Consider the following 13541-nt stretch of genomic DNA (forward strand, 5'->3'; position numbering starts at 1 on the left):
TCCATGGCAACGTCCCCCTGCCGGACGGGAGGGCTGCTGTAAATGCAGTTCAACCTAAAGGAGATCAGTGGAACACATCCTTTTGATTTTGGACGAATTTTAGACTTACAGAAAAGCCACAAAGGCAGCACAGGGAGTTCCTGTCCACCCCCACCTGGTTTCCTCCCTTGTTGACACCTTCCATTATGATGGTACGTTTGTCACAACCGAGGGATGCTTTAACGATCCTGATGTTGGCACGTTCCTATTCTCTGAACTCCAGACTTGATATGGATTCCACTCATTTTCCCACGAACGGCCCTTTTCCTGATCTGGGGTCCCATCCAGGACACCCCGTTGCAGTTAGGTGTCTTGCTTTCTTAGCCTGCCCTGACCTGTGTCTGCTTCTCAGGTGTTCCTTGTTTCCGTGACCTTGTCCGTTTATTCAGCTCATGTGTTTTCATGCTTTGGAAGTGTGTTTCCAGTGGCCGGTGCAGCTGCTGGCGTGTGGCTGCCGTTGGAGGCATCCCTCCGGGGTGGTAGACAGCAAGGGCTCAGCAGCCGGCTGCCCGGGCTCTCCCAGCTCCGGCACGCACCGTCTGTCCCATCTTGAGCAGGTTGCTTGACATCTTTATGCCTTAATTTTCTCAGCTGTAAGATGGGGAGGGTCCCCAGAAGATTGTAGAGATTAGATGGTACGTATAAAGTGCATGTCCCGGAAGAATCCTCAGCTCCTGTGGAGTGCTCAATAGATGTTACCTAATACATAGTGAAGTGTTTTCTAGAAGGATCGTGATGGGAGGGGGCTTGGGCACAGGGGCTGAAAGGAAGTAGAGACGAGTAGAGAAGAAGAGGTTATTAGTCCCTCCATGCCTCGTCCCTGAGAACTGGAGGCTGTGGGGTATTGAGTGGCGGGGTTGAGACGGAGAGGAAGTCCGAAAAGAGCACAGAAAGCTGGAGTAGGGGAGGAACAATGTTCCAGAAAGAAATCGTGGGCCAGTAAGAAGTCTTATCACTAAAGAACAGAAGCCCAATGAACTCTCCAGGAGGAAGCAGAAGATACTCTTTCAATGTCTTTGGCTCCTGGGATGAGAGAGAAAGCAGGAAAAAGGTGTGGTCTTCTTATTCCAGTGGCCTTCCCGGAGGTATCCTTTGGGTAATTTCACTCATCTTTCAAAACTTCCCCAAGGAGTCACCTTTGCACACATTATTATATATGCTTCCATCCTCCCCAGGCTCTGCCTTGGATTCAGGGAGGTTGGGCACCCTGTCTTCTTGTCTTAAGTGCTGTCCTCACTCACCATGTGGGGTTGTAATGACCTGTGTGCCTCCCATCGGAGACAGTGATGTCCTGGAGAGCAGGGGCTGCTGAGTTTGGTCTCTGCATCTCTAGTGGCAAATAAATGCTGGTTGTTCAGTAAATACTGTTGGGTGAGTGAATGAGCGAATGGATTGGACCTTGTAGTGGGAAGGAGAATGTGTGGGTATGGCGGTTGGTTACAAGACCCTACCATCTCTCTAAGTGAATGCACTGCGAACTCGGTGGGTTGGACCAGGTGTGGTTCCATCCTGTCTTTGTTCCATATTAGCCATGTGATTCTGGGTGAGTTAATCTCCCTACCTCAGATTCCTCACCTGTGTAGACAACATCTACACAGAGGATGTTTTTTTCCCTCCTGTTTTTCTTTTTTCTTAAAGTTATTTATTTTGAGAGAGAAAGAGAGAGAGAGAGAGGGAAGGAGGGAAGGGGGAAGGAGAGAGAGAGGGGGACAGAGATTCCCACAATCCTGGGGTCACGACCAGAGCCGAAATCAAAAGTCAGACACTTAACCGACTGAGCCACACAGGCACCCCTCCCTCCTCCTTTTCTTTCCATAAACTTCCATCCCTTTTTGCTGTTCCTTCTCAGACCTAGCTCAGGTCCTGAGAAGCAAAAACAGGTAGGAATTAACATGGCACCTGGGGATGAAGTTTGATGATTTTTCTATGCAACGAACAGAATGCAAAGTGTCTTCAAACACACGTGGAAGATTAAAAAATACCGTGTATAATGATACAAAGAAGTGTCCAGTTGCACAGAATATTAAGTCCAGTAGGCTATGTTCCCTGAGGATGGCATAATAAAATTAACAATACAATAATAGCCCTCCCAGAGGAGGTAGCCCTCCTTACCTGCTTTGGAAATTGAAAATGCCTTTCTAACTAGCTCTTGAGTTAAAAAGAAGTCAGAATGGGGGCACCTGGGTGGCTCAGTCAGTTGAGTGTCCAATTCTGGATTTTGGCTCAGGTCATGATCCCAGACTCGTGAGAGATCAAGCTCTGTGCGGAGCATGGAGCCTGCTTGGGAAAAGGGAAGTGTCCCCTTGTTTCACAGGGAGAGAGGACAGTGTGGGAGGGAGACGGGGGGGGGGGGGGCGTGGGGTCAAGAGAAGGGTAGGCACACTCTTTAAGTGGGGAGCAGAGAACGCCAAGTACTTGTTGAGAGCTGCTTACTCAGAATCTGTGGCTCTTTTAATTGAAGAAGAGGGACTGGAAAAACCAGACGTTGGGTAGTGTGTCACTGGTGTGTGTGCGTGTGTGTGTGTGTGTGTGTGTGTGCGCTTGGAACCCTCGTAAGCCGTAGTGTTTGTTGTCTCTGGGAATCCGCAGACCCTCGCTGCAGAGGGAGGCAGGTGGGGCAGAGGGCAGCAGGGAGGAGGAAGGGCACACGGCGCTGTCTCTTTGAATTCATTGGGGGAAAGTCTGGGTTTATGAAAAGGCGCATGCGCCTTGAGCAGAGAGCTGTTCCCATGTGGAGGAGGGGCACAGACTCGTGCTCACCTGCCTGTGCCACGAGGGCCCCGCCTCCGCCAGCCACAATCCTTTAATACCCCCGCTGCCGGCCGTTAAGGACCAGATGTCCCTTCGCAGCCCAGACTGCTTGCTGGTGCCTTTCCCTCACCCCAGAACGTTCCCGAGAGCTCCGGGGCCTTCCATCTTGTCCGGGGACCCCCGAGGAGTAAATGGGCGTCATCGTCATCCGCGGTGGCTCCCTTTTCCTTCCTTTGTCCCGTCCTTCTGTCTTGCTGCTCTGATTTGTAGGATCCTCGAGGAATTGCCGGTGATTTAAACTTAGACTGCAGCAGGTTGTTTGTCTTAAAATCTCTAACGGAAGTATAGTGGGCGCACAACGTTACACCAGTTTCAGGCGTAGGACACGGTGATTTGACAAGCCTGTGTTATGCAGCGCTCACCACGGTGTCACCACACGACGGAATTACCCTGGTGACTGTATTCCCTATGCCATACCTTTCATCCCCGTGACTTATTTTTATAAAATAAATAAAATGAAAATGAATGTACCTGGAAAAGGAGCAGTGGGATTTCTCTCTCTTTCTCTCTTTTTTTTTTTTTAATGTTTGTTTGTTTTTGAGAGAGTGTAAGTGGGCGAGGCACAGAGAGGGGGACAGAGGATCCAAAGCGGGTTCCCTGCTGACAGGCTGACAGCAGTGAGCCCGATGCGGGGCTCGAACTGACAACCGTGAGATCGTGTCCTGAGCTGAAGTGGGACGCTCAACCGACTGAGCTACCCAGGCGCCCCCCTTCCCCTCTTCTTGAGAAGGCATCCATTTGTTTACAGCAGTGGTTTCTTGGTTAGCTAAGCTTGCTGGTTTGCTTGCTTGCTTACTTCCTTTTTTCTTCTTTTCTTTGCTCTGTTGACAACAGGACTTTCTTCAAATGAAGTGTTACATTCAGCCCCAGTGTATAAAGCAGACAGAAGGGAAGCTACACAGATTTAAGAGCGGGGAAGGGCCCACCTGCCTGCCTCCCCCCTCCCTGGCTTCCCTGGCCGGTTTCTGAGGCTCATCTGAAGTGTCCTGGGGTTCCACAAAGCTGCACTGGAAAGCTAAGCTCCTTACTTGGCGAGAAAGCCCAGGCTTAGTGCAGACAAGTGCCCAGCTTTCCGCAGGGCCGGGCTGCTGCTCTCCTTGGCTCCTGGTCACTCTCGGGATGGGCCGCTTTGGGAAGGTGCAGGGGGGTAACAAGGGCTTAGGACAGACAAGCGAAGTTCGAGCCCAGACTCTGCCAACCAGTGGCTGAGAGCCCTTGGATAACCTCTAGGGTGTTGTGGCCACCCAGCATCTGGTAGGGGCTCTATGGGTGGCAAATGCTTTTATTCAAGAAGCTAACGGAAGGGACCCCCATCAGATAGACGGAGAATGATGGAGAAGGCAGTTGAGAGAAAGGCAGTGAATGCTGAGTAAGAGGAAGTACAGCAAAAGCCTCTTCATGCTGCGTGCCGGGCCCCTGAACGCTCCCCACTTTGCAGAGAGGAGGTCATGGTCCTGGCAGCCCTCACGGGACTGTGGGGCACATTTGAGAGGCAGGGACGGGTGCTAGATACACGGCTCTGTGTCAGTGCTGCCCGCTGGCCCACGTCCCATCTCCTGGTGGGAGAGGCATCATGGGGCTGGGGGTGGGGGAGAGGAAGTGAGCGGCTGAACTCGTGGTTCTCACTGTTCCTTCTGCGGCCGATGTAGCTACTGCAACGTTCCTATTACCACACGCCTTGATTCTCTGATAAAGATGCCCAAGTTCTTTTCTCAGCTGTGCTCAGTCATGTGGGCCCAAGATAAAGGACACTGCATGCTTTCCTTGGCCTTGGGACTCCTGAGGCCTCAGCCTGAGAGAGCCTGGCTCTGTCAGAAGGGACAGGGGGTTTCCCCGGGATCAGTTAGACCCCCCTTTTGGAGAAGCCGGTTGGAAGTTCCAATGCCCCATGACTCTGGATCACCTATGATGGTGGCTTCTTCCTTGGACTCTCTCACTGGACTAAAGCTTGTGCTGTTGTAATTGATGTTGTGATGTTATATTTTTGGAAACAGCACAGCACAGTGGGAAAGACTCTGCATGGGAAGATGGGAATCAAGAAACCTGGGTTCTACTCCTGGCCATCAGTAACTCACTGTTTGGCTGTGGGCCTTGATTTGCCCCTCTCTCAGTGACAGAATTTGATGGTAGAATCTGTAAGGTTGCATTTAACTCTAAAAGTCCTGTACCTTTTTTGTTTGTTTTTGTTTTTTTGTTTTTCTTCTTTTTTTCCCCTTTTCCTGTTTAAAGGTACTTATATCCAGGTTAAAGCTATAGAGAAGTTGGCTAGATCTTATGTACGGCCCCTTTTATTGAGTTGTAACTATGTGCTATTCATTGCATAAGGAACTTTAAAATATTCCGTCCTCACAAAAGCATTGGTAGACGCTGTTCTATCTATTTTGTGGATAGGGAAATTGAGGCTCAGAGATGTTAAACCAGTTGTGTAAGGCTTGGTGACCAGTATGTGATGGAGCAGTTTACGGAACCCAGATCATCATCATGCTCTGTGGCTGACCTTACTGACGTAGCCTTTAGTGCGAGGACTTCCTCAGAAGAGAAGTCACTCTTTTAGCCGTCACATCTTTACAGCAAGGTGATAGGGAAACTGACATTTATGAGCCACTGGTATGTGCTCAGTATTGTGCTAGAAACCTTCCATATGTGATGTCTTCCAGTGCCCGTAAAAGTCATAAGGTGAGTGGTGTTATTACCATTCACAGATAAAAAACTCAGCAATAGGGGCGCCTGGATGGCGCAGTCGGTTAAGCGTCCAACTTCAGCCAGGTCACGATCTCGCGGTCTGTGAGTTCGAGCCCCACGTCAGGCTCTGGGCTGATGGCTCAGAGCCTGGAGCCTGTTTCCGATTCTGTGTCTCCCTCTCTCTCTGCCCCTCCCCCGTTCATGCTCTGTCTCTCTCTGTCCCAAAGATAAATAAACGTTGAAAAAAAAAATTAAAAAAAAAAAAACAACTCAGCAATAAAAGACTTGATTGAGATTCTCACAGCCAGTAATTGGTAACCAAAGGTTTTAGACCTAGGTTGTGGGTTACCAAAGACTTCTCTTTTCCTAGTTCACACTTTTTCTCAACTGGAGGTGGATGAGGCTGCCCTGCCCAAAGCCAGAAGGCGATGTCTTGGATGCGGGGGATCCCTGTACAAATTTCGGGGGTCTCAGAAATTTATGTCATGACAGAGAGCTAGGTGCCTGCCTCCCATGCTCCAGGACACAGTTGTTCCCAGCTTCCAGAAACTTCCCTTGGTCCATCCTCAGATGGTAGACTCATCCTACTTCCTTCCATCTCATGTTGACACTCATGGGTGTGTACCCCCACACACGTACCCACATGGTATCTCCCTTCAGCGTGGGTCTCTAGAAGACCTCTGGAGAGAGGAGTTGGGACGAATACTTGTTAGCTCACCTTCCCAGAGGAGGGCTGGGCTCCTGTTTTCCAGTGAGGGTCACGGAGATCCTTGCTGGGAGATGGAGCTCTCTGGAGGCTACTAAGAGGCCCAAGTATTGACGATAGTGATAATAGGAGCGTTTTATCTCAACTTTAGAAACTGCTGGCTGAATCCAGGCTGCGGTCCCTGTGGGGGCTGGGTTTCCATTCAGCTAAAATTGATTAAATTTCTCTTACACATCTAGCACGTGGTAAGTGCTCAGTGTACATGTGGAATGCACGAATGAGTGAATGAATGAATGACACGTACAAGTAATTTTAAGTGCAAGTGAGAAAAGCCAATTCCAGTGAAATGGATTTTCTAAAAACATTAGAATAATACTGTTTGAGTTTGTTGGGAGAGTGCTGGGAACAGTTGTGGAACCTGTTGGGAAGGCTTAGGAAGAGTAGAAGTGAAGGTACTCTTTGAGAAACTGGCAGAGATCTCTGTTTGCTTTGCAATTCAAATTCCTCAGGGAGGTTGGCTCACGATTGACCCCCTTCACCTTCCCCACATGGTTCTGGGAAGGTTATCTACACCACGGAAGGCTTTCTGGGCAGGCACGTACGCTCAGAGTATCTGTTATAATAGATAAGGCAGCCCTGACTCTCCAGGGTTTATAGCCAGTAGGGAAAGACTGATAAATAAAGGGATAATTAACAGTAGGCTGTGTTGGATGCTATGGAAGGTCTGCACAAGATGCATCAGGAGCTTAGAAGTTTGTTTTTTTTTAATTTTTTAAAGGTTTATTTTTGAGAGAGAGACAGAGCATGAGTGGGGGAGGGTCAGAAAGAGCGAGAGAGACAGCATCTGAAATAGGCTCCAGGCTCTGAGCTGTCAGCACAGAGCCCGACGTGGGGCTCAAACCCACCACCACAAGATCATGACCTGAGCCAAAGTGACGCCCAAACAACTGGGCAACCCAGGTGCCCTGCTTAGGAAGGTTTTAAATTTTACATGAGGAGTGTCAGGGAAGGCCGACAGAGAAGATGGTTTGAGATTGAATTTAATTATTTTTAGTTTTAGTTTTTAGAGGTGGGAAGGGAGAGAGGGAGAGAGAGAGAGAATGAGAGAATGAGAATCCTAGTGCAGAGCCCTACACGGAGCTTAATCCCACAACCCTGGGATCACGACCTGAGCCGAAATCAAGTCAGAGGCTCAACTGACTGAGCCACCCAGGCGCCCCCAAGATTGAATTTAAAGGCTAAGTAAAATTTTTCCCGCTGGGCAAATGCATTTCAGGAAGAAGTCCTTCGTGAAAGATGGTCTGTCCAGGAAAAGTGGGGAGTTCCAAGTGCCTGGTCTAGAGAGTGTATCATGAGGAGAGGAACATGGGCAGGGCCAGACCTTAATGGTCCCTATGTGCTCTGTTGGGCATTGGGACTTTTAATCCCAGGAGAACAGAAGGAGTGACTTTTTAGGAAGATGAGTTTGGGCGCTGTGGCACTGCCATCAAGTTCAACTCCTTTGAATGTGACTGTTAAGCTTGGGTTGCCGAAGGTTCCAGACAAGCCAGAGAATGAGATGATGGCGGAGCCAGTCAAAACAGACTCCGCAGATGTTTGGAGAGTCCCAGATTTCTTTTTTCTTTCTTTCTTTCTTTCTTTCTTTCTTTCTTTCTTTCTTTCTTTCTTTCTTTCTTTCTGTTTATTTGTTTTTGAAAGAGAGAGACAGAGTGCAATCAGGAGAGGGGCAGAGAGAGAGGGAGACACAGAATCTGAAGCAGGTTCCAGGCTCTGAGCTGTCAGCACCCCTGACGCAGGGCTTGAACTCACGAACCGTGAGATCATGACCTGAGCGTAAGTCAGACGCTTAACCGACAAGCCACCCTGGAGCGTCCCAGATTTCACTGGGAATTCCCAGTAATGCCATCATCTGTTGAAGGTTGGGGGGTTGGTAGTGGGTAAAGAGGAGAGGGCCCTGGGGCTTTCATCGCCCATGGGGTTATGAGTGTTTGAGAGGGCTGTTGTCTACTGCAGGTTGTGAAGAAGCAGGTGTAGCAGCTTTTCCCCTCTGCACCTCGACTGGCAAGAACCAGTTCTCCCTCTGAGCTTAGAAACGGTCAGAATGTGGCCCAGTGATGGGGAGAGTGTAGACACGGCTCGGGCCCTGGATGCTGGGTGGGAATGGAAGCACTTCCTTTAGATAGCCGTTTTGTGATTCTGTAGAGGACGTGGAATGAGATCAAGAAAGCTGGGGTCCCCAGGGGTTGCTGGGGGCCGAAGGGAGAGCTTCCTTTTCCTTATAAACATGAGCTCTGACAGGGGATGACACACAGTACTGGTTTTTTTTTTTTTTTTTTTTTTTTTTTTTTTTTGCAGTAGGTGGTTAATGAAAACAGGAAAACCTTTGTTCCTACCCTGAGGATTGGAAGCAAGTGCTTTGGAGGAATTGAAGCTAGAAACTGTTCTCTTTGTTTTGTTTTGTTTTGTTTGAATGTTTATTTATTTTTGAGAGGGAGAGACAGAGTGCAAGTGGGGGAGGGGCAGAGAGAGAGGGAGACACAGAATCCGAAGCAGGCCCCAGGCTCTGAGCTGTCTGAGCACAGACCCCGACACGGGGCTTGAACCCACAAACCATGAGATCATGACCTGAGCTGAAGTCGGACGCTTGACGGACTGAGCCATCCAGGTGCCCCGAGGCTAGAAACTATCCTGATAGAGATGTCTGGTAGGGTGGATCACACATTTGAACATTGTGGAGAAGGGATTAGGAACGTGGGGCCCAAATCCAAAAGACAGGCTAGAATCTGCCTGTCTCTACATTTTTGCTGTGTGACTCTGGCCAAGTTGTTCAACCTCTCTGTTTTAGATTCTCCAACAGGAATGAGTTATAATAATGTCACCAGTACCACTGCGGACCCCCACCCCCACCTCCAGCAATAACAATAACACCTAGCATTTATTGAGTAATCGCAGTATGCCAGGCACCATGCAAACATGTTTTAACTTCCTCGTCTCATTTCTTTCACCGCCCCCGAAGTACATAGTGCATGTCAGCATTTTACAGATAGAGAAACCTGGCACAGTGATGCTAGTAGCTTGCCCATCCCTCCCTTCCTTCCCCCACCCCCTGCTAGAAGTCAGTAAACGGTGCAGCTCGGGTTTAAATACAGTGTGATGGAGTCCGATATATTGCAGGGCTGTTCTGAGTTTTAAAGGAGATTATGTCGTATAATGTCTAGTATAGATGTAGCTCCTGGTGAGCCTTCAAGTTCTGTTAGCTGTTTCTTGTGTTTTTAGCCTCACCCCGTTCCTTTTTGTCTCTCACAGAAGCAGCTGACACAGGATGATGATGCCGACGAGGTCGAGGTTGCCATTGACAACACGGCTTTCATGGATGAGTTCTTTTCTGAGGTAGGCGACCTTCCTGTGCTTTTTTCTGAATGTACATAAGGAAACACAGCTTCCTGTGTAAAGAATAAAACTCGGCTCTTTCAGGTGTAGCAGAGGAAAGTCGGTCTTTTCCTGGGGTGAGGCGGCCAGACCCAGAAGTTACTGGGAGATTTCTCTTCAATATGTAATTGGGAGGGTTTGGATTTTTAATCTTCTTGAGAAAGTCAGCAGAAGGTAAATGATATGTAATTAATGAGATGCTTTTAAAGTCTTATGCTGCATGACAGCATTTTAATGATCTTCTTTCTTGCCTAAGTTACATAATTTCAATACTGAAATCAACCGTGGGGTCACAGCCATGTGTGAAAAAAAAATACATCTTTAAGCTTGTGATTCAGATTGATCAGATTTGTTGTTTCCCAAAATTCAGGCCCTTTGACTTAATTCTAGTAGAAACTGGGAAACTAAGAAACCACCAGTTTATTTTTTTCACGTTCAACAGGGGCAAAGATGGGTTGTTCCTGTCTACAGATTCACAAAGTCTTTGATCTCGAAGGTCCTTCTTGGGAGAGACTATGGCAGATGGTGAGCGGTGGGATTCAAATCTCTGCTCTGCTTCTGACCAGCTGGTGATCTTGCCAATGTTCCTTCACATGCTTGGTTTCCTTATCTGCAAATTGGGAGTGATAACGTAATCCCTAGGGTTATTACAAGGATTCAATGGAATAATGTTTATAAAGCATTCAGTATAGCATCTGACGTGTCTGTGCCTGGTGAGTGATTCTCCAGACCAGAACAAAAGCGTGAAGAGTTCAGTCATGGAAGTTTCTGCCATCATACTGTGGTTTCTTTATTTAGGCTTTTTATTTTTTTTGGAAAGAAGACAAGAGGCGCCATATTGTTTCTGCAGGAGGAATGTGGGCACCTCCCGTCTCGAGATTGTGGATGTGGAAAGTCACGCTCTAGCTTGCGGGGCCTGGCGGTTCATGGCAGCTCCTCTGGTGGAGTGGGTAGCCGGTGTAGGAGCAGACTGGCGTACGTGTGGGCCTGAGTGGGAATTGGGCTGTGAACAGTCCACGGTTCCCCACGCTCTTCATGGGTGGGTCCGTCCTTTTGGCCAAGAAGTCGTGGTGAGACCGAAGAGCGCGGAGTTTTGAGAGGCCAGAGCTTGTTCCAGGTGTGGATCATGGAAAGAGAACGTCTTCTCAGTGGTGGGGAGGACTTCAGGAGTTGTTGGATGCCACTGTCGCTTGCCCTCCGATCTTGCCTTGGATGACCAGATACGTTAAGGGACTTCTTCCCTAAGATAAGGCAGCTTCGCCAATTACGGTCTTCTGCCTCTTCTCCTAACCCAGCAGGAGGGTCTCTGAAGGGCAGTATCCCCTGCCAAGTGGGAAGGTGATGTGCCTCCAGGACATGCTCTCAATTCATCCTCATGCATTTAATAGCGGTTGACTTTGGTTAAGTCATTTACCCCACCTGGGCCTCTAATTCTTGCTCTGCAAACTGGGAATGTTAGTACTAACCTTTCAAGGTTGTTGTGAAGATAACACGAGGATCACACATCTGGAAAGCATTTTTTTAAATTTATTTTGAGAGAGAGAGAGTGAGTGAGCATGAGTATGTGTGATGGGGAGGGCAGAGGGAGAGAGAATCCCAAGCAGGCTCTCTGCACCCGTGCATGAGCTGTGAGATCATGACCTGAGCCAAAATCAAGAATCGACACTTAACTGAGCCACCCAGGTGCCCCTGGAAAGTGTTTTTAAACAGAAAAGTGCTGGCTGGATAGTTATTTTTGGAGCCTTAACAAGATCTCAAGGGCTATTTGTTTTTTTGTTTTTTGTTTTTCTTCGCGTCTTTGTCAGATGCTTTTCTGTCATTTAGGGGAAAAAATCCCAAACCCTATCATATTTGGGGTGGAGAAGAGGACTGCACGGTGGGGTGGAAAGACCATCATCTTTGAAATGGAGCTCCTCGTCTGCCACTAGCTGTGATCTCGGGCACATTCCTTGGCTCCCCTTGGTCTCCGTGAGCTTATCTGTGATATGGGGAGTAGCATCTTCAGCTCACAGGTGTGTTAGGGAGTAAAGGAGCCGACACTCAGAAAGTGCTCCGTGTCGGCTTAGGTAAATGTTACTGCCCGGCTTTCCATGTGACGGAGCCCCAGGAGGGTAATAATGTCTCAGAGAGGCAAGAGGCCGTGGACACAGAAAGAGGCCACCCAAGCTCTGGGCGCCCATGAGTTCTGGTCCTGATCTCAGCTCTGCCATTACCAGCAGTATAACTTTGGAAGAGCCGTTTCACTACTCTGAACCCCAGCTCCCTCTAAGACAGGAATAGCAGTGTTACCTGCTGGGTATTTATTATGAAGATAAATCAAGAAAGTACATGGATGTACCTGGCACAGTATGTCTCCAGTCAGTGTTAGCTGTCATCACTGTTCTGTTCCTGATGTGTTAGGGAATAGGGTCTGGAAATAGCCTTGAAAGTGGGATAGAGCACATGCCAGGGCCTGGGGGTTTGGGGAAGTGAGGGGGGCTCTCCCTTCATGCAGCTGGGGAGCACACTGAGGGCATCCTGCTGAACACGACTAAATAGACTGCTTGGGAAGGCACTCTTGTGGCAAACCTGCTGTTTGGACTTGTTCCAGCAAGCAGGTCCCAGTGGCTGTTTGTTGAGGACTGATTGTGTGAATCACAAGCCGGTCAGAGAGGTGTGTGCAAGGGGCAGGTGAAGTCATGGGATCAGGATGATTTCAAAATGTGTGCTGCGCTGTTTAAGACCCAGATGGCTTTTCCAGCTTCTTGGCTGTTATGGGAATGAATTGGCCCTTGGGTTTTCAGGCCTTGGAGGATTAAGCCAGGGGGTCTAGTAAATGATAAACCTCAGGTTATTGTCTAGTTTGTGGTCACCTGTATTTTCTTTGCGCTGTTTGGAAGAGAGGACAAATTTTCCGAGGCAGAAACATTAGGGGCTTATTGATTATTTTAAAAAAAAAAAAATGTTTTTTTAAACGTTTATTTATTTTTGAGACAGAGAGAGACAGAGCATGAACGGGTGAGGGGCAGAGAGAGAGGGAGACACCGAATCGGAAGCAGGCTCCAGGCTCTGAGCCATCAGCCCAGAGCCCGACGCGGGGCTCGAACTCATGGACCGTGAGATCATGACCTGAGCTGAAGTTGGACACTTAACCGACTGAGCCACCTAGGCGCCCCAGGGGCTTATTATTTATATTGATTCATGCATTCAGCAAAATACACAAGTGTTTACTGTCTTCCACACAGCGTGTTCAGTGCTGGGGCGAACAGCATTGTGTGGGGCGGAGTCCTTTGCCCTCTGGTGTCTCTTTATCTGGCGAGGATGACAGAAATGTGTAGAAAGTCATGATTGTAGCAATGTCAATAAGGTCCTCTGGGAGCACAGAAGGGGAAGTGTTAAATTCTGCCTGGAGGATCGGGGAGAGGTAAGGTGAGGGAAGGCCTCAGTGGTTCCTACCTAGACCTGCTTCTCAGAATCACCTGGGGAGCCTTTCACACATCTGCATGCCCCGCACAGAGGGCCTGCAATGGCTTAGGCTTTTGGATTTTGAGGAAGTCCGTTCAGATGATTCTTTTGCGTCTATGGTTATGAAATGCTGCTTATGAAATGCTGCAGGGTAGACGGGGTGGGGGGGGGGGCTTTGAAGGTGCTAAGCAAGGAAATGCGGGGATCAGGGTGTGTTGTAGGAAAATCATTCTGGTGGCAGTTCATGGAAGGCAGGAAAGGCCAGAAATGAAAAGACGAGCCAGTTGGCTGGGGCCCTGGCAGCTGGCAGGGTGTATCATCCAGGGATGCTTTTGAGTGTCCGTGGCACAAGCGGTAAAGGTGTGTAATCATTTCACGTGTGAAGAAGTCGACAGCGCGGTGTGGTGGGTCGGAGGTGGTGGGGCTCTAG

General features: G+C 48.8%; 1 protein-coding gene across 3 annotated transcripts in view; it reads left to right on the forward strand.

The window, feature by feature from the left end:
• Positions 1-13541, forward strand: part of STX3 (syntaxin 3) — a 41349-nt gene that overhangs the window by 6407 nt on the left and 21401 nt on the right. For all 3 annotated transcript variants that reach the window (XM_043581222.1, XM_043581223.1, XM_043581224.1), the window contains exon 2: positions 9545-9628. In XM_043581222.1, the coding sequence (XP_043437157.1) occupies positions 9545-9628 (84 nt within the window). The remainder of the gene's footprint in view (positions 1-9544; positions 9629-13541) is intronic.

This window comes from Prionailurus bengalensis, chromosome D1 (assembly GCF_016509475.1).
Source record: "Prionailurus bengalensis isolate Pbe53 chromosome D1, Fcat_Pben_1.1_paternal_pri, whole genome shotgun sequence".
NCBI classification, from domain to species: Eukaryota; Metazoa; Chordata; class Mammalia; order Carnivora; family Felidae; genus Prionailurus; species Prionailurus bengalensis.